We start from the raw sequence: 25,690 nt of genomic DNA on the forward strand, positions 1-25,690 counted from the left end.
GAACACTGGGGGAGGGGGTGATATCACTGGGACTGGGGGATGGTGGGTTTGATCACAGGAGCAGGGCATTTACACTGAGCCTGCTGCTGCTGTGATCACAGTCCACCGGCTGTCAGGAGAGCAGCAGCCGGTGGATGAAGACATGGGAGAGGGAGCGGAGGTCGGGGTTCAGGTATGAAAGTGGAGGGGGGGTGGAGAGGGGGGCGTGGCGGCAATACTTACCGCTGATCAGCGGTGGCGGCGGCAGACGCGATCCACAGGGTCCACAGCAGGGGGTCCGCAGCAGACGATCTAGGGTTGGGAAGGTGCTGGGAGGTTTCAGCCATCCCTCCATATCTGATTGGGGCTAGTATCCATGTGACGCTAGCCCCCCAATCAGATCTGGGGGGAGGGGGGGGGGAACAGAGGTGACACTCCCCCCAGCCAATGGCTGATGCTGTAAGCATCAGGCAATGCCCAGATTTAAATATTACACCAATTTTCATTGGTGAAATATTTAATTCATACCGATTGGCAGTTTCACTAAAAGTGAAAATAAAACAGCCAATCGGAGGGGTCCCAGGCACGGGGGGGTTAATCCACCCCCCGGGGGGGTCGACTTCAGGATGTCCAGTTGCAGTAGCAACTGTGACACCTGAGCGACCCCGCTCGCAGGCGCTGCAGGGGCTCTTTCCCTCCATGTCACAGACGCTGTGACATGGGTCGGGAACGAACTGTTTTCCATGTCACAAACTGTGTGACACGGGTCGGGAAGGGGTTAAGTGGTGAAAAAAAAAAAAAATCAAAATTTTGCTAAAAAAAATGGCGCCATTTTCCCGAGACCCGTAGCGTCTCCATTTTTCGGAATCTGGGGCCAGGTGAGGGCTTATTTTTTGCGCGCCGGGCTGTCGTTTTTATTGATACCATTTTGGGGTAGATCTGATGTTTTGATCGCCTGTTATTGCATTTTATTGCAATGTTGCAGCGACCAAAAAAAACTTAATTCTGGTGTTTAGAATGTTTTTCTCGTTACGCCGTTTACCGATCAGATTAATTCTTTTTTTATATTGATAGATCGGGCGATTCTGAACGCAGCGATACCAAATATCTGTATGTGGGTTTTTGTGTTTTTTTTTATTATTTTATTTTGAATGGGGCGAAAGGGGGGCGATTTAAACATATTTTTTTAATATTTTTAAAAACATATATTTTTTTTTATTTTTTTTTACACTTATTGCATGCTTCAATAGTCTCCATAGGAGACTAGAAGCAGCACTTGTCTGATCACCTCTGCTACACAGAGGTGATGAACAGATTGCTTGTATGCAGCAGAAATGCTCACTTGCTATGAGCGCTGACCACTGGGTGGTGCTCATAGAAATTGAGACATGACAACCACAGGGGTCTGCTGCAGACCCTGGGTTGTCATGCCCACCCACTGGTGACCCGCGATCACGTGACGGGGTCACCGATGGGCGAGGCCTAGGACGCGCTTCACGGAAGAAATTGACAGTGGCATTTAACTGGTTAACAGCCACGGGAGGATGGAGATTCCACCCGTGGCTGCTGCAGGCACATGTCAGCTGTAAGAATCAGCTGACATGTGCCCGGTTCAGTGCGGGCTCAGCGCCGAAGCCGCCGCTGAACCAGCCTTTCCGACCTGGTGCGTACTATTACTGACCAGGTCGGAAAGGGGTTAATGATCAGTATTGTAATATTCAGTCACTATGTCGTAATATGAGGTCCGGTCATGGTGTGGGAGTATTTATCCCTGTATGTGGTATTATTCAGCCCCTATGTGGTCTGGCCACGGTGTGGCACTGTTTGTCCCTTGTATGTGGTATTATATGTTCTGGTTATGGTGTGGCAGTATTTATCCCTTGTATGTGGTATTATTTGGTCACTATGTGGTGGGAATATGTGGTCTGGTCACGGTGCGGCAGTATTCGTCCCTTGTATGTGGAATTATTTGGATGCTATATGCTGGTAATATGTGGTCTGGTCATGGTGTGGTGGTATTTCTCCCTTGTACAGTATGTGGTATCATTCGATCACTATATGGTGGGAATAGGTGGTCTGGTCACGGTGTGGCAGTATTTGTCCCTTGTACAGTATGTGGTATTATTCGGTCACTATGTGGTGGTAATATTTGGTCTGGTCATGGTGTGGCAGTATTTCTCCCTAGTATGTGGTACTATTGGTGTTGGTATAGTGGATTGTGTTGTGTATGGCGGTCATTTGTTCTCTCTGATATTAATTAGGAGAAGAAGATTCTTTATTTCCATTAGTGATTAAATATTTGAAACAAGATACACTTACAGGTGTTCTCTGGGGAAAACAAGTAATCACCTCTCCACAGGATAAGTGATAAATTATTGATTGGTGGGGGTCTGACTACTGGGAGCTTCTGTCCCTATTAGACAGCATTTGTGACTTGACCACTGATCCAATCATTCAATCTTTTACTGCGAGTCCTGTTCTTGTTTTTTCTGGAAGCCCAAAAAAGAATGAATGAAGCTGCGGTCTGATGACCCACCTGCCGCTGAATTTTAAAATGGGAATAAGAGTGTCCTGTCAGGGATAAAAGTTCCCCATTCTCCTGATCGGTGCAGCTTCCAATGGTAGGATATAACTTATTGATCGTTTATCACCTATCCTGTAGAGCCCATGGATCAGAGTGTTTGAAACAAAGAGCCCTTTAATGCAAACTAGCATAATTGTACATCCCAGTTATAGCGGTGCACAGTAGATGTGCCGGCGCCACTTGTGATTTACAGTCGACGCTCCGCTATAATAGGGATAACGGCCAACAGGTATTTGCATAAAACTGTTTGGTGGGCCCTTAGGGTCAATTCCCCCTGTGTGCCCAAGTCCGATATTGACAGACCACGTGACTCAGACTGCGCACAGGTGGATTTTGTCACTAAGCATGGGACCTTTGAAGGCAATTTCTGGCAACACAAAGTTTTAGGGACTTCATAGCAAAAGGGGTGAATACATATGCACATGCCAATTTTCAGTTTCTTGATCCCATTCATTTAATGTATGCCTATATTTTTCTCACTTCACTTCATCAACTTAGACTATTTAGTGCTGATGCATCACATAAGAATCGAATTACAACAATTTTTAAAACACAGGTTGCAATGTAACAAAATATGTGAAAAGCCAAAGGGGTGAATACTGTCGCAAGCCACTGTATTTCTTTCGGCTTTGTTTAATAATTGTCAGGACATGTAAAAAAATATTCTGTTCAAAGTTTATAATAAAAGTGAATTAAAATAACAGACAATGATCTAGTTGGATTCCAACTTCAAGCTCCAAATGCTCTTTTGGCCGACAGCGACCTCTCCAACCAGCCATACTTCCGCACCCTTCCTTTAGGTAAGTTCTCAGTAGAAAGTGAGGTGTAGGATGCTACCAGACAGCCCTCAAAAACAAAAGTTTTGTCAGTTGAATCCAAATGTCCCATCCTTCTCTCTACTGACACCAGCTGGCGGGAGAAGAGGCGTGAGGTTCCCACACACTGCACATGGTCGGCCAGTCCCACCGAATCTGGGAGGTTTGGTCGAAAAATATCTAGTGTGTATGGCCACCTTTACATAAGAGGGGAAGGATTCACAAGGCTTGTAAAATTCAGAATGCCAGTAAAATCAAAGTTTTGAATCCAAAGCCAAGTCCAAGACAGCGGTTCCTCCATCTCTACTGGTCCCAGTACTACTAGTGTCTCCAGAGCTGGACCTTGTGTTTTCCATTTGTCTCCGCCAAGCATCATGTTCTCTGCTGAGAGAAAGCAAGCCTGACCCAGTACCGAGATCGGCATTATTACTCCCCCGGCTATAGTGCACAGGGCAATCATGTCCAGGTATACAGCAAGCGGTAAGAAGATACTACAGAATACAGATGCAGGACAAAGAAAATCGGACGCGGATCCTTGGCTGTGTAATATGTACATGGGGCGGGGAACATTTTTGCAAGTGCATGTCTTTCCCTATGGCGTGTCATGGTTATCCCAATGGACAACCTGTGCTATCACTGAAGCAGAGGGCACAGCTGCTGAGATCACCCACTACATTCTCAATAAGCAGGCCCGATGAGGAGCTCTTATACTTTTAACTCCATAATGACATTAATGTTCAATAAGTATACAAAAAGAGAAAAGGGCGTACGGCAAACAAAGACCATGCACTCCCAAATGTAAAGCAAAATATCAAAAAGTTTTTATTAATATTACATCAACAACACACAAACAACCAAGTTTTTTTAAAAACACTTAAAACACAACCTGTGTAGAAAATATTCAGATACAAGAGGTATGGGAAAATAACCCAGCAATGCAGAAAACCTCTAAACTTTGTAGGTACTGTGAAAAGTCAAGTATTTATTGAGTCCAGATAGAAAACAATACCTTAGGTCACTGACCACTGGATCAATATATTAATAACCATGTTAAAATGACAATTCATTATTTCCATAGCCCTCAAATAGCTTTCGAGCTGTGGATTTATCTATTCACCATCATAAAAGCAGACTGGATCGGAAAATTGACCACCAAATCACCAAATAGAGAGTCATTATAAGTTTTGTTGTATTAGGGGGATTTTCTCATCACCATAAATGGCTAAAACAGCATAAGGGTTTGCAAAAGCAATTTCTTTCTCAAGATCAGAGGGATTTTTCATTTTATAGTTCACCATTTGTTACCGAGGTTAATAGACCAATAGGCCAGCGGCTCAACCATGCCACTGGTCCGATCTTGTCAACCATCCAGGAGAGCAACGCCCCTTACTTTCGGCAAAGCAGGAAGTCTCCGCTCTTGAATAAATATCTTGAGACAAACCTTTTCAGTATAACATGGTAGTAATGGTCCTAAAGTCACAAAAACATTTTAACTTTGATGGGAGATCAGACCTAGAACCACCACTGATGATGGGATGGAGAAGTTCCATATCTAGAATCATTGGGTTTCCAGTATGAAAGGGTGTGTTCAAGCTGGGTTTATAGAGAGTTTCTGTTTCAAAACCTGAGAAAAAAAATACTCAGAAGAGGTCAAAAACCATGATGATGTTTGATTGGAAACTGTTTCTGCTCAAAAAACTCAGCATAAATCTAGAATCCATCAGTGGTTTTCATAAGATCTAGGATCCATGAGTGTTTTTTCTACACAGGTTGTGTTTTAAAAAAAAACTTGGTTGTTTGTGTGTTGTTGATGTATTATTAATAAAAACTTTTTGATATTTTGCATTACACTTGGGAGTGCATGGTCTTTGTTTGCCCTATGCCCTTTTCTCTTTTTGTATACCAATTGATTCCCAGCGTGGGTTTACTGTAGCACCCCTTTGTTAAAAACAAAAAAATGTTTTATAGCTAATCATTGAGCAGTGCCCGCTAAATGTGTTGTGTATATTAATGTTCAATAAAGCGCCACTCCAGTGTTTTTTATTTGAGTGCTTTAACTAAGTTCCCTGTCCCTAGTGTTATACTTACCAGCTGCCATCTTCAGCTCTTCCCAGCGCCACTCCAGTCCTGGGCCGCCATCTTGTCACCGCAACTTTTGACTGACCGGAAGTCCATGGTAACAGTCTCAAGCTCTAAATGCAAGTCTATGAGATCCTCGTAGCCTTACATTGAGTTGTGACTTCCGGTCCAGCCAGCAAACTCTGGAGCGATCCGGAGGGTCAAACTGCTGGAGACCGACAGGAGAGGTGCCGGGAACAGAAGAAGACAGCGGTTGGTAAATATAAGACTAGAAACAGGGAACTTAGATTGGTAGCACCACTCCAGCACTGCGATAAAAAACACTGGCATGGTGCTTTAAGGCATAGTCAGAGGGCCAAGTACAGATAATCCTACATGGGTCTGCTTGGTCAACGGTCTTCTTGCATCTGACATTTTAGCCACTATGAGATCTTACTGTGCAAATAATGTTGAATTTTTATTTTTTATAAAAAAAAGTCAAAGCGAAACCTCAACTTCTTCCCAAACAGGAAAGCTATACAGAGGGTGCAGAACTCACCCTGAGCCGGCGGCTGTGACCATCTTTGGGGGCGCCGGACGCGGGCCTTGTTGATCTTTCTCTTGCTGTTTGAAAAAGGTCTTGGCTTCTCTTGATGAGGAATCCACTTCTTTCGTTACCCTGATGAAATAGCAGAAAGAGAGAGGTAAACCTGCTGCCTTTTGTTAAGGCCTTAAAGCTTATAAAGGGCATATTCTGATGTAAAAACAGTATAACTACTAAATGTAACATCTGCAGCTGATGGCCCTCCGTATGGCACTGCTCACCGGTGTTTCAGCCCTACAGTTGCCGTACTGTATGGCAAAAAGTATGCGGTAAACATTACAAAAATAATATATAGGAGTCAATGAAGGACATATACAATGTATACAGAGGTTGAATAGTAATCTGAGTTCAGCCCATTACTTAGCTCCTGGTGGTAATCCGCTGCTGGTATTCCTCCTGCTCATGTGTATAGGAAGCACCTCGTATTCCTACAGTTACTTATAACAGCCAGACCAAAAGATATCTTTGTAAAAAGGTTAGTCCACGTAAAGAAAAAAAAATAATATATACACACAGTATATAGCATCAGATTTGTTAGAAGTATTAATACTTACAAATTAAATATATACGTTCACAATAGCTGCCCACATATCACTTTCAATTACAGCTTTTGCACAAGATGGAAACAACGGTCTTATTTCAGCTCGTCTATAAATATAAAATAAAAACTACCGCACTCCTGGAGTGGTGGTGGTGCCCAGGTAGGGTTACAAGCCCGTATAGATACAAAAAAACAACCTGGCACTCAGAAGACTCATGGGTTCTTTTAGTGATTTTTAATAGAGTAATGTAGTAAATAACAAATAAACAGACGTTTCGGTCACAATAGACCTTCATCGGTGTACTACAAAAGCAAAAAAATATAATAGTGAGTACCACATAGAAATATGCAATTCATATAACATAGGTTTGACAGAATGAGATCAAAATTCAATTGGTCATGGATAATGTACATACAGAAAATACAACATCGGGAAAAAAAGTAGAGGATCTGGGGAAAGGGGATGGGAAGGAGGACTAGGTTAGGAGGGAAAGGGAAAAATAAAAATAAAAAGTGACATACCGGATTTATTAAAGGCGTGATGCATTTGGGCCGCTGTCTGTAGAAATTTATAAACTAGGGGAACACAAAATTTTTTTAAAAATAAAGAGGTCTAGAACAATGTAAGATGTGTGATGACACTTAGTGTAATCGGTGGCTATGAGGTAAGAAATACCCCGATAGGTGCTGTGGGATGAGGAACAATGAAGAGCCCATAATGTGTGAGGGCAGAGGAAAAAAAGCGTACCCGTTGCTTGCGGTAGGTACTTAAAGGTAATGGCCTGGTCGGTGCCGTAAGCTGTATAGAAAATGGAGTAATTAATATAATATCTATGAGATATAGGGGCATTAAGTATAGTAGGAGCCAAAAAAGGAAAACATACCCGTAGAAGAAAATAAATAACCAGAGGCAGTAGCCCGGTAGGAAGTTGTATGCTAAGGGAAAAAAATGGCACATTAAATGAAGCCCCAATAAGTATTAAGGATAAGGGGACCAATTACAGCTTTTGCACAAGATGGAAACAACGGTCTTATTTCAGCTCGTCATCAGTGCCATACAAGAAGGGGGCTGGGAGACCGGATGACTTCAGTCAGTCTACTTCTTTGTCTCAGCTGATTGATAAATGGAGAAGTGGTGGGATGGAGGGGACTGGTTTAGCTATTAAAAAGATTTATACAGCCAACCCCCTTCACACACAGCACCGATTATGTGCAAGCACTGGAAATACTCTCATGTGTTTAAAGGGAAGTATGACCAAGCCTCCTCAGCTGTCTATATGTACATGTAAGTCACAGGAAGCTGAATAACATGATACCTTTATATCTGCGATCTGATGTCTTATTCCAGAGAAATCACATTGTTCTTATATGTAAATAAATTAATAAGATCTTCGGGCAGAACATAGACCTGCCTCCAGAGCTTCTATTTAATATTTTTTTTTATTTTTAACTTTATAATTCTTTTTTTAATTTGTAGGTACGATGGTACCTGGGTCGGATGAGAGTCTCCTCTTCTCCAGACCCGGGTACCATCTGCGCATTAAATCGCATAAGATCCGCATGACTACATGTAGTCATTCAGATCTTATGCGGTCCAATGCAAGTCAATGGCGGCGATTTCGCAGCGGAATCGCACTAGAATTGGTCTTGCTGCGGTTTTTACCACAATGCGAATCCGCAGAGGAAATCTCTGCATGATGTGCACAGCACATGCGGATTTGCATTGCAATACATGGCAGACCTATTACAAGTGATTTTAATGCGTTTTCGCAGTGAAAATCCGCCGCAAAAACGCATTAAATCTGCATCGTGGGCACATAGCTTCATACATGGCTCATGTTTAAGTGATAAATATACGGTAGGACACATTTTTCTCAGCTAAAAGTCTAGACCCTTAGATCAGAACTAGGACATTTCATAACTTTCCCAAATTCTTTTGAAAGCAATATTCCCCACAAACTGCATTGCACTACTGTACCCAATTTATTATATATTTTAGGAGTCAGAGTCGGTCCATTTTATACCGACTCCAACTCCACCGCCATGGTTACCAGTGTGAGATATGTAGGTCAGGAATGCAGACTGTCAGTCATTACATGTCTCACACTGGTAACTTCCCCTTTTATTTATTTAATAGAAGCTCTGTAGGAAAATTCTCAGGGAGATCTATGTCCAGCCCATTTACGTGTTGAGAACAATATGGCTCTCTGTGGAATAAGACATCAGATCGCAGATATGAAGGTGTCATGTTATTCAGCTTCCTATGACCTACAACCCATATAGACAGCTTAGGAGGGCTAATCGTACTGACAGATTCCCTTTAAGCACAAGTTGAACTGCTTGGCAGTTAAAACAAATTAGCAAACAATGTGACAAAATGAGAGGAGCCGGATATACCCTGATTGGCCATACTACGCAAACCACCTGCACAATATCGTGCAAGTCCCCTTCTCACCAAAACAGCGCTAAACCATTAAGTCAAGACCCACTAGCTGTCTCGTGGATCTAATAAAGACAATAGCAGAAGATCCTTTAAAGCAGTTGTCCAATCAGAAGAAAAAATATATAAAATTATAAAGCCCCTCTGTTCCGACAAGTACAAGTCCCTACCGGTTGCTCTACTTAATAATGTAATAATAATTTTTATTTATATAGCGCCAACATATTCCACAGCACTTACAATTAAGCGGGGACATGTACAGACAATAAATTCAATACAAGGTGAGACAGTTTACACAGTTACATCAGGAGTGAGGTCCCTGCTCGCAAGCTTACATTCTACAAGGAAATGGGGGGACACAATAGGTGAAAAGTGCTTGTTATTTCAGGTCTGGCAATTATAATCAATAGGGATTTTCATATAAAGCTGTATGATCCGGTCATCAGCCTGTATGTTCAAGTGCAATACTCAATTACCGAGTGCAGTTATCTTGTGCATGGAGGGTGTAGAGACAGATGAATAGGAGGGAGCAGATTCTGAATAATATTTAGGAGGGGACAGGATTATGGAGGAGGTTAGTGCGAGGTTCGGATTATGGGGGATGTTAGTCTTGGGTTATTTGTAGAACGGAGGGCACGTCTAGGGCGATAGGCAGAGATGAGAGAGGAGATATAAGGCTGTGGAGAGCTTTGTGGGTGAGAGTGATGAGTTTATATTGGACCCTGCAGCGAATGGGCAACCAGTGTAATGACTGGCACACTGGCACAAGATGGAGGCATCGGTGAAGCGGCTGGACAGAAATACAACCCTGGCTGCCACATTCTGGACGGATTGGAGAGGAGAAAGTTTGGTAAGAGGGAGACCGATCAGAAGAGAGTTGCAGCAGTCCAGACGAGAGTGAATAAGAGCGACAGTAAGAGTTTTAGCAGTTTCAAAAGGTGAGAAAAGGTCGGATTCTGGAGATGTTTTTAAGATGCAGGTGACAGGAGCGGGTGAGTGATTGGATATGGGGAGTAAAGGAAAGGTTAGTGTCGAATATGACCCCAAGGCAGCGGGTGTGCTGCTTGGGAGTTATGGTTGAACCCTCCAAGGTAATTTCGATGTTGTAGAGTTGGGTTAGTAGAGGGGAGAAACACAAGAAGTTCAATTTTAGAGAGATTCAGTTTAAGATAGAGGGAGTACATGATGTTAGAGACAGCGGACAGACAATCCTTGATATTTTGTATTAGGGTAGGGGTGATGTCAGGTGAAGAGGTGTATAGTTGGGTGTCGTCAGCATAGAGAAGATACTGGAACCCAAACCTGCTGATTGTTTGTCCAATAGGGGCAGTGTATAGAGAGAAGAGGAGGGGGCCTCAGACTGAGCCCTGCGGGACCCCGATAGTAAGGGGATGAGGAGAGGAAGAGGAGCCGGCAAAAGATACCGTGAAGGAGCGGTTAGAGAGGTAGGAGGAGATCCAGGAGTGAACGGTGTCCTTGAGGCCTATAGAGCAGAGCATAGTGAGGAGGAGCTGGTAATCCACAGTGTCAAATGCGGCAGAGAGATCCAGGAGAATCAGCTGGGAGCAGTGACCTTTGGATTTAGCTGTTAATAGATCATTAAAGACTTTAGTGAGAGCAGTTCCCTGCAGCTTCCATCAGCGAGTGGCTGCAGCGGTCATGTGATCAGTTCCGGGGAGGCAGAGACTGGTGGGGTACCGGGAGGCGTGGGAACAGTATTGGCGAGTATGGCTTATTTTTTAATTATATAACATTCTAATTTTCAGACTTTTTTATATTGTTGGACAAACCCTTTAGTTCTGTAACTTGTGAGGTGCAGCCTGCATGGATCATATCTGTTTTTTATTAACAAGTAACTTGCAATGTTGCTTCTTTTTATAAGCACTTTGTAATGTGACCAAGAACAGTATTGGCAGCAAGGCGGCTCAGTGGTTAGCAGCACTGTTCCTTTGCAGCTTTGGGTTCACATTCACTTCCTCGCCACATCAATGAGCCTCAGGCACCGAGCACCTTGTTTCCGGTTCACCACTTGTCCATCCTTGGAAGGTGCTCGCCACTGTACACCGGGAACACCCACAGGAGCAGGTACCTCACTCCTTTTAATATCAGAGTTATGCTTATTTTGTAATGTATTTTTGTCTGTTCAAGCACCCCCCTAAAATTGTAAAGTGCTGTGGAATATGTTGGAGCTATAAAAATTATTATATATCTTGGAGATGCTCAGCTCCAGGTATCTAGCCATCACATCCTTGCACTAGCCCACCTTTCCTGCCTCTAACACATCAATGTCAAACAACTGCTTGCTCCATTGCTGTCCAGCATATCCCACACCTCGACAGGTGCCATGGTTATTAAACCATCAGCGGTATTCAATTTGGTGTAGAATTGGTAACCCACACAAGAAAACCTAAACATGTGCTCCGGGAGGGGGCACTTGGTATATGAGAAGGACTCAGGTTCTTTACACAAAGCCTGAAAAACAATAATTATTGATTTCCTAATGTATCACGTCACTGAAGTCTGAGGAGCATCTCAGGGGACCATATGCCTAGGCGAGAGCCACACTCAGGATGATTTCATCTGCTGGCGGTAGGGCTGCGCCCCCTCTCGTTCTTACAGCTGGGCCCCCACTGAGGACAACTCCCAAATGCAGGAGGTGAAAATTAACATTACAGCAGACAGAATACAGAGCGTGATTGTTCCAAGGGGCCCCAAGCATCTGCCAGGACAGAATGAGCTGATTTTACCAAGCAGTTCCTATAACAGGCCTCCTAAACTGTGTGCTGGCCCGAGCCAAGAGACGGCAGGCGGCTCCCAACGCAGTCGGGGGACAACTGCACCACCTAGTGGTCACTCACAAGAACACAACGGGGCAACGGATATGCAGAGAAACCTTCCTTGTAATGGGACATTAAGGCCATATAACCACTTGTGAAAAGGTTTTGTCTTCTCCATTTGTACGGCAGGAATTTGCAATAAAATATGCAATATCAATCTGCTCTGATTATTGTGTTTTAGCTGCATTTTTTTAGTCCAGAAATGCTGGGATTCGGCACTTACAAAAGAAACTGTCTTTTTCAGGCTCCCCATGAAAAAAAAATCAAAATTCAACATTATCTGTAAAATCACTTAGGTATGAGTTTAAGTTTTCATGAAAACACATCCACTTTGCTTGATCTGTTAAATGCAGAGGATTTTCTGCACGAAAAAAACCCGCAGCAGAATAAAGGCAGCATTTACACTGGATGGAAGAATGGCCTAAAGAGGACCAGTCTGCTCCCCTGACACTTAAATACTTGTATTCCCCATAAAACAATTCAGGAGCTCTTTCCCACTCTCCTAGTGTCCCTCCTGTTACTCCTCCTGGAAATATATAAATATGATGACAAATGTGTGGTACCAGTCCCTTGGTTAATACAAAATGGTGAAAGTTTGTGGAGTGTATAAGTACCCTTGAGATGAAGCCCTTTCTGAGATCCATCCGGCAGAAGTGAATCCCTATCTCCTTAGAGGACAGCATCCATTACAAGGCGTTGCGGTCTCCTCTTATACTTAACCATGTAAACCATAGACACTCTTACCTGACTTCTTCCCCAGCAAAGTCAAACACTTTAGTAATAGTGAGTTTTTTGGAGTCCTCATTTGCCTCTGAATTCTCTTTTGAAGATTTGTTGAACTCTTTGTTACAATTCTTCTTTTTTTCATCCTCCTTTTAAAATTGGAACATAAAATAAAGTAAAATTAAATAAAACAATATAATAAAAGAACAATATAAAAGTCTACAAGTCGCTGCGTCTATAAAGAGGCTAAAAAGGTTCACAAGGATGAAAATTTATCTTAGCTTTCTTCCAAAATCACTGTGGACATGTATGGAACTGTGGCTCAGACTTTTTAAAGGGCGTCCATCACCCCCAAAATGCCTTTTAAATGGCCTATACAGTGTTGTACAGTATGGTTGTTATAGGGGATAAATCCCCTACAATACTGTAAAGCTCATTTAAAATGCATTTTGGGGGTGACGAACTCCCTTTAGCTCCTTATTTCTGGGTGACATTTATCTGTCAGGAGTACAGGTCACTGTCTTCCATGATGGATCTATACGTCATGCTGATCACACGGTGCAGCCTTTGTACCGATACGATCAGATGCAGGTACCCGACTGACACATACAGCTAGGCTTCTGCTGGAACTGTTAGGGTGGGCAATCTTTGTAGTTCAACCCCTTTTATGCCTCTGTCAATAATGACAGCGGCACATGAGTAGTTTGATGGAAGAAAAGCACTCCCTCTGTCATCCCATTGGCCCCCCGCAGTGCGATTATGGGATACTAGTGGCTTTCTGTGTCAAAGCGAGGCCTGACAGTCTAAGTAATCCTGCTGTATTGGCAATGATTAGCGTTCGCACCGCTCCTAAGCATTTCACCCCATAGATGCTGCTGTCAATAGCGACAGAGGCATCTAGATGGTTAACAGAAAGAGGAGATTCGCCCTTTAAAGAGTTCGGCCCCCACGATAGTGTCTGATGACATTGGATCTGCCAGTTATGGCGGCCTGTCAGGATTTTAGCATCATTTTAGTGTAAAAAAACAGCAATTCTGCCATTCTTCAAGATAGTGTTCACTAAAGGGAGAAGATGAAGATGCTAATGTAACTCTGCAGGTCCGTACGACCACCTTCGTCACAGCACCTGGACACATGCACCTTTCTTTATCTTTCTGTTGACGTAGCCCTATGTGCAGCTTGATTTTACTGGAACAGATAATGTTTGATTTGGGTTTACAAGTAATTTATTAACTCATGATGTAACGTGAGAGGATGGGAAAGAAATTAGGTAAAAACAGCAATTTCACCATGCCACACAAATACTGCGGTAGATATATTGTACGAGTCAGTGTGACACCAAAGTTGCATCACTTTTTTTTTTTTTTTATAAGCTCCTAAAAACACTTTTTCTAAAAAAAAAAAAAAATAATAATAATATGATGTGTTATTTTGGCTGATATTCTGAGCCACAACTCTCCCATTTATTTGTAGATGCAGCCGTACGTGGGGCTGCTCTTTATGAGACAAGCTGTCGTTGGCATAGGCATTCTATTTTTTGACAGGTAAGAATGGAGAAAAAAAAAGCAATTCTGGCCTTTTTTCAATGTGTTCATAGGGTATATAACATGAGCGTTTAATAGTACAGAAAATATTTCGGCACCAAAATATACTGTAGTGCAAATAAGCAAATCAAGCCCTGCTACTCACAAGATAGTCAGCTTTATTAAAGGGATTGTCCACTACTAGGACAACCCCTTCTTGATCTAAATGTTTGGCCCCGATAAAATAAGCAAGCTTATACTCTCATCCCGTGCCAGCACCATTCCAGCGGTGTCGGCACTCGCGGTTCCGGGGCTCTCGTGTGGTTGTTGTGACACATGACCCTGGAGCCCAATCAGAGCTGGTGGTACTGTCTCCGCCTTCAGACAAATTGAACATGAAGAGGAAGTCCAGGCGGCAGCTGATCTCGGACTTCGTCTTCATGTTCAATTCAACAGGAGGCGGGAACATTGACGCCAGCACTGATTGGTCGCCTGGTTCACGTCTCATAACAACCACACGAGAGCCCCGGGACTAAGAGTGCTGACACTGTGGGAACAGCAGGTGAGCATAAGCCTCTTTATTTTCTCAGGCACAGCGTGGGGTATGACAAGGAGTTGTCCAAGTAGAGATTACCTTCTTTAAATTTACAAAAAAAAATTGTTTTCAAATGGAGGGGACTTTTCTGTAATCCATAGAAAACATTTTAAAATTAGGAAAAAATATAAAATATTGTATTTCTTTTTCTTGCTTAGTGCCCCAGCATTACCTGGTTATTCGGTGCAGCACGTTCGCTTTTTGGCTGTTTTCCAACATCAGAAAGAAAACTTGACCATAAATCTTCTTCTCTTTTCTTTTTTGCTGCTTCCAATTTCTCTTTTTTCAACTCATCAAAGGTCCCCACGTCGCCCTCCTCTGTGTCATTCTTTCCCTCTTTTTCGACTGGGCCTGCTTCGGAGTTTAAGGACAGCACTCCTTTCTTCCGCTTTCTATGGGAAGAGAAAATATTGTTAGGCTATGTAAAAGGTACGGTATACACAATACTGGTCAATGTGACCCACAACCACGGCTTGTAATCTGGACCTATGGGCTACACTAGGGTGTCTGCCATTTTGGGGGAGGGAGGGGAGCAGGGCGTCTTCTGATAGTGGCCGCCAGGGCTGTGGAGTCGGTAAGCCAAACCTTCGACTCCCTCATACATGGCTCATGTTTAAGTGATAAATTTACTGTAGCACAGATTCATCTCAGCTAAAAGTCTAGACCCTTAGATCAGGAATAGGACATTTCATAACTTTCCCAAATTCTTATGAAAAAAAATATTCCCCACAAACTGCATTGAACTACTGCACCCAATTTATTATATATTTTAGGAGTTGGAGTCGCTCCATTTTATACCGACTCCACGACTTCGACTCCACAGCCCTGGTGGCCGCCGCAGGGTACTACACATCTGCTTCGTATTGATTTGAATAGGAGGCGGGTATGCATTACCCTGCTTCGTCCACTACCAGAAGACAGTGCAGCTCCGCAAGTAAGTATTTCTGGACGGCGGCTGTTGCTCCGACACAGATAACATCTGATCGGCGGGGATGACTGTTGTATGACCCCAGCCGATCAGACATTGATGATCTATCCTAAGGATGAGTCATCAATGCTAAAGTAGTGGACAACCTCTTTAAAAGAGGTCGTCTACATCAACTTTTTATTAAAAAAAAACAAAAACACTAATAACTCACCTTTATAATCCCCTGCCGCTGCTGTCCAAATGATTACCCCGTTGGCCTCAACGTCCGGCTGCAGCAATGATGTCCTGACACAAGGACATGTGACTACTCCAATCACTGGCTGTGGCTGGTGACCTGTGATTGGCTGAGCAGTCATTTCCTGTGTTTTGAAATGGACCAAGAAATAAAAAGTAGTGGATACCCAGACAGCAATAGCATGGGAATCAGTGAGCAATAGCAACATTTTTTTTAGGCCTTTTTAAAACATTTTGCTAAGATGCCCTGCTACACAAGTCTCAGAAATACAATCCACCCTGAGAACAAGATTTGCTGATAAGCTTCCATTAATGTATCTTGGGGCACACCCTCGTGCTGCCGTCTCGGCACAATCATCTTCTTACCTGGCCAAAATGGAATTCTTATTCTTCTTTTTATCTTTATTTTTATGTGACGCTTTTTCTGTTCCACCTTCTTGCCCATCATCATCATCATCTTCCTTCACCAATTCATTAACGTCATCTTCACTGTATTCTCCTCCTACAACATAAAACCCAAAGCCTTGTTCACCTGTAAAAGTAAAGCTTTGCTCACATGGTCGTAGTGGCCTCTACTTAACGAGATTGAACCAAAGATAATTTGTAAAACAAAAGCGTACTAGAAAATGATTAAAGGGGTTGTTCACTACTTTGACATTGATGCCCTATCCGTAGCTGTATGATCGTCTGGGGTCCCGCATGAAAATGATAGAGATATATTATATATATATATTTTTTTATTTTTTTTTTATTAAAATGAAATAATAATAAAAGACATATGACATGAATATGATGAGTGCAACCTGTGATGTCAAACTGGACATTAACCTAAAGGAGTGTGTAAATTGACAATGTAAAAAACAGAGTGCGAACAAAAGCTATATGTATAAGTGATAAGTGTGTAATAATTGTACGATATGGTAAGTGTCCCATGTGAATGACAACAAGGGGGGGGGGGGGGTGTACATACACACGCGCACAACGCGCGTCCACATGTGCACGCACACACACGTGCGCCCGCATGCGCATACATGTACACGTAATAATAATAGTAATATGTAACATGCAAAGTGATTATAGTGTGTGCAGCTGATGATGTCCTTTTAGACAACCACATGTCTTTTTTTTTATCATTTTCATTATTATTTTTATTTTATTTTTCTTAACACTTTTTTCATGTCTTATCACCCTTTCTCACACATGCAGTTGTTGTTTCAATTACATCTAATTTATACATAATCACTTACATATACTTGTTTTTGTCAGCACAGTGTTCGTTTCTATTTCATTATATCTAGTGAATGGGATTTCATGTATGTTATATTAGTCCACTACAACTGGATATTATGTAGCGCAATGGACTATATGATCCTTTGATCCTGGCTCCTTTCTCTTTTTTTATATACCGGGTACTGACTCTGTTCCGTTCGATGCGCCTGCTCTGTCTGTGCTCCCGGTTCCTGCTGGTCCCGCATCTCTATGTGTCCTGTCGGTTCATATGACCTGACGCGGCGGGTCACATGATGCGGGTGCCCGCAAGTCCTGGTGCCTCCTGACGGCGCATGCGCAGTTACATCGAGCGAACCATGACACAGGACCTTATGTTACATTGCATGTTGGATAAGGCACGTGCTTGCCCGCTCATAGTAATTACATATGGGACACTTCCGGTTTATGCCTGGACACACGGCAATGGCTGATTGGCCACATCTTTCTTTTTAACCTCGGTCAGTCTCAAAGACCAACACACCCCCTGACGAAGGACGCCCCAGTCCAAAACGCGCGTCAGGGTCTGCCGTGCATTCCTTCTCTTTGCATCCCACCAACAGGTATGTCAATTTGATGGTCCCTGCCCCTTGCCGAGCACTTTACAACATTACAGCAATTTGCACTCGGCATTATCTCCATCAACCCTATGATCTTCTTTTTCTCCAGTTTGTGCAGTTACCCTGCGATTATATATATCCCAGCAATTTGCACTCTGCAATGACTTTTTCTTGAACAATGGTAATGGTCCTTACTTTTCACATACACACTTTGTTTATACATGGTACCATCCTTGTTTTATGTTTAGGATAATACTTATCTCTGGCATACCTTTCATATACATATATGTAACAATCTTCTGTGGGTTTGCAAATTGTTATATCCATCACAATTATTTGTATATTTATTGTGCTATTTATTTTCAGCAATGTTGCATGTACAAAATTTGGTATGGCGGCTTTTCATGTGTTTGTAGCACCACTTTGACTAATTCTTTCAATAAAGGTCTTTTATATAAATATCGGTTCATGTTTTTGGAAATATTGGACTGGACATTCGGTGGTTCACCTTCCTCTTGTGCCTCATTACAGTGAATGGATCCCGCAGGGGTTTCATCTGAATTACATCACTTGGAAATTTAGATGAAAACCCCGATGTAAGTGCTCAGCCTAGAGCGCCGGATAAATGTTACGTAAAATGTTCCCAATAAAAGCTTCAACTTAGTCCTCAAAAAAAGCTAGTCCCCACTCAGGTCCGTCATCTGTTAAAAATATAAGGGACTTCCAAGTTATTGGTAGCAGAAAGGCTCTGGAAAAGTGAAATGGCCCATGCCCCCCAAAAGAAATTCAGAAAATTTTGTGCTCCCAAATCCAAATGCCTATTCTACAATAATTTGTTCTCCAATTGTCAAATAGCGCTCCGTCCCCCCCAGATCTCGCCGTATGGCTGAGCGGTACGATACAGCCACATATGGGGTATTGCCACTTTTAGAAGAAATTGTGTGACACATTTCGGCACCATTTTTACCCATTGCCCTGTGTGAAAATGTAAAATCTGAGGGTAAAACATTTTTTGTGGTAAAAATATAATTATGTCTTCTTCACTGCCCAATGGTATAAATTTAAAAATTAAAAAATACTAATTCCCTAGATGAATTCCTTGAGAAGTGTAGTTTACAAAATGGGGTCACTTGTGGGGGTTTCTGCTGTTTCGGCATGTCAGCGACTCTTCAAATGTGACATGGTGTCTGCTGCCTATCCCAGCCAACATAGCGCTCCTTTCTCTTCCGAACCCTGCCGTACACCAAAGCAGTGGTTTTCCCCCACATATGGGGTATCAGCGTACACAGGAGAAATTGTACAACAAATTTCATGGTGCAATTTATCCTGTTACCCTTATGATAATGCAAAATTAGGGGATGAAAAACTTTTTGTGGGAAAAATGTGAAAATTTTATTTTTACGGCTCAATATTATAAACTTCTGTGAAGCACCTGGGGGTTCAAGGTGCTCACCACACATCTAGATAAGTTCCCAAAATGGTGGCACTTGTGGGGGGGTTCCACTGTTTAGGCACATTAGGGGCTCCCCACATGCGACATGGCGTCCGCTAATTATTCAAGCAAATTTTAGATTCAAAAAGTCAAATGGCGCTCCTTCCCTTCCAAACCCTGCCGTGCGCCCAAACAATGTTTTTTGCCCACATATGGGGTATCAGCGCGCTCATGAGAAATTGCACTACAAATTGTGTATTCCATTTTTTCCTGTTACCCTTGTGAAAATAAAAAAAATTGGGTCTAAAGTAACATTTTTGTGAAAAAAAGTTAAATGTTCATTGTTTTCTTCCACATTCCAAAAATTCCCGTGAAGCACCTGAAGGGTTAATAAAGTTCTTGAATGTGGTTTGAGCACCTTGAGGGGTGCAGTTTTTAGAATGGTGTCACTTTTGGGTATTTTCTGTCATAAAGACCCCTCAAAGTGACTTCAAATATGATGTGGTCCCTAAAAAAATGGTTTTGTAAATTTTGTTGGAAAAATGAGAAATCGCTGGTCAACTTTTAACCCTTAGCTTCCGAACAAAAAAAAATTTTGGTTCCAAAATTGTGCTGATGTAAAGTAGACATGTGGCAAATGTTACTAACTAATTTGTGTGATGTATCTCTGATTTAAGGGCATGAAAATTCAAAGTTTGAAAATTGCAAAATTTTCGCCAAATTTCTGATTTTTTCACACATAAACGCAAGTGATAGCGAAGAAATTTTACCACAATCATGAAGTACAATATGTCACGAAAAAATAATCTCAGAATCAGGGGGATCCGTTGAAGCGTTCCAGAGTAATTACCTCATAAAGTGATAGTGGTCGGAATTGAAAAAATTGGCCTGGTCACGAAGGCAAAAACAGGCTCTGGCGTGAAGTAGTTAATTCCTTGTAGTGCTGGCCAGAGATTTATGTTAGACATTGTCCGATATCGATTGCTCCTTCCTCCCCGAAGAAATAGCGGGGTGCCCGTAGGTTGCTATGGCAGTCGCCTCCATCTTTGTACTCATGAAGCCCAGCTTGATGGTGATTCCTACTATGCTACCTAGCTCCAAGCAGTCATCGATCTCTGCTGCTGGTGATTCAGCTGCTCCACATCTCTTCCTCTTCCTGGATGCTCTGCGGACGGGGCATGACTGCCGACATAATGCTGATTGATAGCCCCTCCCCCGCAGTTATGCCCTGCTGACCGAGCAGAGCGGAAGAGGAAGAGCTTCTCTGCTGACAAGACATCAGCACAAGCCGCTGAATTTCTGGCAGGAGCCGCCTGACCGCTCAGAGGGACAGAAATAGGTGCTGGGCACAACAGGCAGGTAGTTTGTAACTACCTGCCTGTTAGTTTAGGCGCGATGTAAAAAAAAAAAAAAAAAAAAGTCCTGCATCACCCCTTTAAATACCTTGTAAAAGTCCTTGCGCTCCATTGACGGACACTTTTCTATCATGCGCTACGTCATTCGAGATATTAACATGTGTTGCTGTTGGAGCGCAGTATGTGAAGTCTCTGCTTTCAGTATAACTGGGTGTTTCTTCAGGGTCTTCTTTGGAGGGGTAGTGCGCTTTCACCCCTCTCACAGTCGCTGACAATCACAGCTTACAATGATCGAGTGAGACCAGTATATCAGCTGCCTAGCTGTGTGATGTGTGACCAGTGTCTGTGAGGGAAAATGAAGGCCCCATCCAGAAAAGACCTTGAAGAAATACATAGTTGGTCTACAAGCAGAAATTTCACATACTGCCCACCAAAAGCAACAGGTGTGAATATCTCTGCAATAAAGCAATGGTGTAAAAAAAATTAAGAACGGCAGAATCAGTGGAGCTCAGGGATTTCTACAAGGTACAGTGGGTACGGAAAGTATTCAGACCCCTTTAAATTTTTCACTGTTTCATTGCAGCCATTTGGTAAATTCTAAAAATTTAATTTTTTTCTCATTAAAGTAAACTCTGCACCCCATCTTGACTGAAAAAAACAAATGTAGACATCTTTGCAAATTTATTAAAAAAGAAAAACTGAAATATCACATGGTCATAAGTATTCAGACCCTTTGCTCAGTATTGAGTAGAAGCACCCTTTTGAGCTAGTACAGCCATGAGTCTTCTTGGGAATGATGCAACAAGTTTTTCACACCTGGATTTGGGGATCCTCTGCCATTCTTCCTTGCAGATCCTATCCAGTTCCGTCAGGTTGGATGGTGAACGTTGGTGGACAGACATTTTCAGGTCTCTCCAGAGATGCTCAATTGGGTTTAGGTCAGGGCTCTGGCTGGGCCAGTCAAGAATAGTCACAGAGTTGTTCTGAAGCCACTCCTTTGTTATTTTAGCTGTGTGCTTAGGGTCACTGTCTTGTTGGAAGGTGAACCTTCGGCCGAGTCTGAGGTCCAGAGCACTCTGGAAGAGGTTTTCATCCAGGATATCTCTGTACTTGGCCGCATTCATGTTTCCTTCAATTGCAACTGGTCGTCCTGTCCCTGCAGCTGAAAAACACCCCCATAGCATGATGCGGCCACCACCATGTTTCACTGTTGGGATTGTATTGGGCAGGTGATGAGCAGTAACTGGTTTTCTCCACACATGCCGCTTAGAACTTTTTGGTGATAATTCCATTTTCATCTCATCAGACCAGTGAATCTTATTTCTCATAGTCTGGGAGTCCTTCATGTGTTTTTGAGCAAACTCTGTGCAGGCTTTCATATGTCTTGCACTGAGGAGAGGCTTCCGTTGGGCCACTCTGCCATAATGGCCCGACTGGTGGAGGGCTGCAGTGACAGTTGACTTTGTGGAACTTTCTCCCATCTCCCTACTGCATCTCTGGAGCTCAGCCAGTGATCTTGGGGTTCTTCTTTACCTCTCTCAACCAAGGATCTTCTCCCACAATTGCTCAGTTTGGCTGGACGGCCAGGTCTAGGAAGACTTCTGGTGGTCCCAAATTTCTTCCATTTAAGGATTATGGAGGCCACTGTGCTCTTAGGAACCTTGAGTAATGCAGAAATTCTTTTGTAACCTTGGCCAGGTCTGTGCCTTGCCACAATTGTGTCTCTGAGCTCCTTGGGCAGTTCCTTTGAGCTCATGATTCTCATTTGATCTGACATGCACTGTGAGCTATGAGGTCTTATATAGACAGGTGTGTGCCTTTCCAAATGAAGTCCTATCAGTTTAATTAAACACAGCTGGACTCCAATGAAGGAGTAGAACCATCTCAAGGAGGATCACAAGGAAATGGACAGCATGTGACTTAAATATGAGTGTCTGAGCAAAGGGTCTGAATACTTATGACCATGTGATATTTCTGTTTTTCGAACCTGGCGGGGTCAGGGGGGGGGGGTGGGGTCGAGAGCCAGGCAAACCTGGCGGGGCGAGAGCCAGGCAAACCTGGCGGGGTCAGGGGGGGGGGGGCGAGATCCAGGCAAACCTGGCGGGGTCAGGGGGGGGGGCGAGAGCCAGGCAAACCTGGCGGGGTCAGGGGGAGTGCGAATACAGGACCCCAGTGTAATGAAGGCTGGCAGGGGCATCCAGCAGGGGGCGGAGGATGGTCTGCAGCGGTCACAGGCTCATCCAGCCCCCAGCTCATCTATTCACTGCTTTATATCAGATTGTAGCCAAAACCTATCAGGGAGCAGAGCACTCTGCAGATCTACCCCGTCTACAGCACAGCAGGGGCTGCTGAGACTTGTAGTCTCACAGTGCTCGGCGCCTACCTGACGGGACGTAATCTTCATCCTCAGAGGAGTCGTAGTCCTCGGAGTCGCAGTCAGACATCACCGTTTATCGACCTAAGCGCCACACACACGGGGTACCCTCACGCCAATACAGCACTGCGCATGCCGACAACTCAGCCGGCTCTGCTGAGCATGCGCGCTCAGACGCCCACGTTCCAGTTAATAGGCGACTCCCCTCTAGCGCATGCGTGGTGGAGCATATTATGTCCTAATGTTGTAACCCAGGAGCTGCATCACTGTGAGTCTGCAGCGCACTCTAGCGAGCAAAGAGGAGCACTGCAGCAAAAGGGGGGAGAGCACTGCTCCAGGAAATGCTGAGTATCGCCTCCCTGCACAGGCTGCCACTAATGGGATTGATTAGCTTACATGACATCATATTCGGTATTACTATACAGCAGATTTATGAAACTGCCCAAAGAGCCGGTATTGCCTCATAGTAACGAAACCTGGATCCTGAAACAATAAGAAAAGTGAACAAAAACATAAAACGTCCCCGAACAATAAACCTGCGGCTGTTGATTAGTCGCTGACTGCAGAAACTAATTGTAATTGTTTTTTGTGCAAAAGTAGAAAATCATAAAAACATAAACATGGTATTTCCATAGCGGTAACACAGGAACGCAGTGGAGTAATGGCGCCATGTCCTGTAAGGGGCACGCTGATCTCCGACACTGATGGTGCAGCCGTAAAACAGCACATGAAACCAGAACATGCAGCAATCTATAATGCTGGAAGAGAGATGACGATGACATCTGCAATAGCCAAAATTAACACTCGGCGTGCCGTGTGGTTTATACAAAGGGATTTTCCAGTCTTGATCTCGATTTCTCCTTTGTGACTGCAGATTAGTGAACTCTGCGGCGTGGAATAGGCACACTATGAGGATTCCCCTCAATTACCGGATCTGCACAGTGATGGTCACCGATCCTGCGGATTCCTCTTGCTTTGTTGAGCGTGTGCTCTTTGCTATCCACCCTGTGATCACTGATAAAAAACTATGATCATGAAAAATAACAGCACTTCCTATAGCTGTTCAGGCCAGTAGAGCTCCATTACAGGCATCTTTCCATTAAAAGCTATGGAAGTTTTGGAAACACGGTGGAACACTAAGGCTATGTTCACACTGCGGTTCTTTTTGTTGTTTCTTTCAGAAGTTCAGCAACCATATGTTTTCAAGAAGAAATCACTTCAGATATTTTTTCCCCTCACCCATGACAGCACACCTTGAGAGAGGGATCCGCCCAATCAAGGACAGGAAACCGTCTGAAATAAAAGGGCGGTACCTCTCCCTCGCATCAGTTGCTTTCCTGTCCTTGATGGGAACCTGTCTGGAAAAGAAGACTTACCTGGGTCTGTTCCGGTGTGGAAGAGCGGACACTGGCCTGTGCACCGGGTTCCAGCCTCCAGAAGCGTCGTCCGCAATTCCCTTGGGTCCTGCGCCCGAGCGGGCACATGCAGTGAGGCAGGCTCCAGCTTCCCGTAGACCGCTGCGCCGCCTTCTTCCTGCCGCTTCTGTCGGCCCTGTTCCGGAGCCGCAACTTCCGGGTATGACGCACCTGACGTCACAGCGCGGGGCACGCTGGGAGAGGCGTGCAGGGTAATGTCAGGGGGTGGCGCCCGATCCAAGATGGCGGCGCCCTGTAAAGCGCTCCCGGGCCGTTTTTTTCTGTTGGAGCCACGGCCTGGGAAGGAGGCGGAGGGCCCTTGAACTGGAGGAGGTTCTGCATGGCCCTATATTATAGGGGGGGGGGGGGTTATCCTAGGAGCGTGGCACGCTTCTGCAAGATGGCTGACCAGGATAGTCAAGAGCAGCAGCTAACCCCCCCACCTCAGCAACGGAAGAGGCAGACGGATGCCTCTCACACGGATAGCCGCTCGAGCAATCGCAGTGGCAGCCGCAGGAGCAAGGTACCAAACACCACTGGACCATCCATAAAGGAATCATCACGTGTTCCTCTACAGCCTCCGAATCCGGTACCCGTTTGTGACTTCAGGGGTGAGTGATCTTCGTGAATGTCACCTTTTAGTAACGGGAAGTCTCTTATGTGCTTCCTTCTGTAGGAGCCTAAGAAGAGTAGCGCCAAGCAAAAGCACAGGATTTGTGCCCTATGCCAAACTTCCCTTCCCATAGATTGGCAAAAGCCGCTTTGCCCGAACTGCATTAATAAAACTATAGCAGAAAATTCTCTGGATTTTGCATCCAATCTGAAATCCATAGTCCACGCAGAGGTTCAGGCGTCCCTGAAAGGGTTGTTTAGAGGGAAGAAAAGATCCCATAGAGATGTCTCCTCCAACTCCGATTCCTCCCAGTCCGAGGATCTTTGGCTGAGTGATTAATCATCCTCTTCCTCATCGGATAACAGTAGACCCTGCATTCCCATTGAGGGTACGGACAAACTGGTCAGAGCAGTCAGATCAACCATGGGTCTGGGGGAGGAGAAAGCATCCAAATCCCGGGAAGACGTTATGTTTGCGGGCCTTGGAGCAAAAAAAGAGACACTCCTTCCCAGTAAACACTAAAATTCAGGGCCTCATTGACCGGGAGTGGAAGAAACCAGAGAGATCAGGGGCCTTACCCTCCTTCTCTAAAAGAAGGTACCCCTTGGAGGAGAAGGACTCTGAGCCTTGGGATAAAATCCCCAAAGTTGACGGGACTGTAGCCAGGTCATCCAAAAAATCTTCCTTGCCCTTGGATGATTCAGGCATCCTAAAGGATGCCCTTGATAAAAAGGCTGACTCCTTTCTACGTCACACTTGGGAAGCTGCAGCAGGAGGCCTGAAGCCTGCGGTAGCTGGCACCTGTGTGGCAAGG

General features: G+C 44.0%; 1 protein-coding gene across 1 annotated transcript in view; it reads right to left on the reverse strand.

Annotated features, from left to right (window-relative positions):
* The window catches only part of CFDP1 (craniofacial development protein 1), a 44,405-nt gene extending 21,366 nt beyond the window's left edge, over positions 1–23,039 (reverse strand). The window contains exons 1-5 of the mRNA XM_073659331.1: positions 22,858–23,039; positions 16,228–16,363; positions 14,872–15,091; positions 12,603–12,730; positions 5,996–6,115 (exon numbers count right to left, since the gene is read on the reverse strand). Of these exons, the coding sequence (XP_073515432.1) occupies positions 5,996–6,115; positions 12,603–12,730; positions 14,872–15,091; positions 16,228–16,363; positions 22,858–22,918 (665 nt within the window). The 5' untranslated portion in view covers positions 22,919–23,039. The remainder of the gene's footprint in view (positions 1–5,995; positions 6,116–12,602; positions 12,731–14,871; positions 15,092–16,227; positions 16,364–22,857) is intronic.
* Positions 23,040–25,690: the final 2,651 nt, after the last annotated feature.

The sequence above is a fragment of the Phyllobates terribilis genome, unplaced genomic scaffold, assembly GCF_046119375.1.
Source record: "Phyllobates terribilis strain yellow unplaced genomic scaffold, ASM4611937v1 Scaffold_13__5_contigs__length_258822181, whole genome shotgun sequence".
Lineage (NCBI taxonomy): Eukaryota > Metazoa > Chordata > Amphibia > Anura > Dendrobatidae > Phyllobates > Phyllobates terribilis.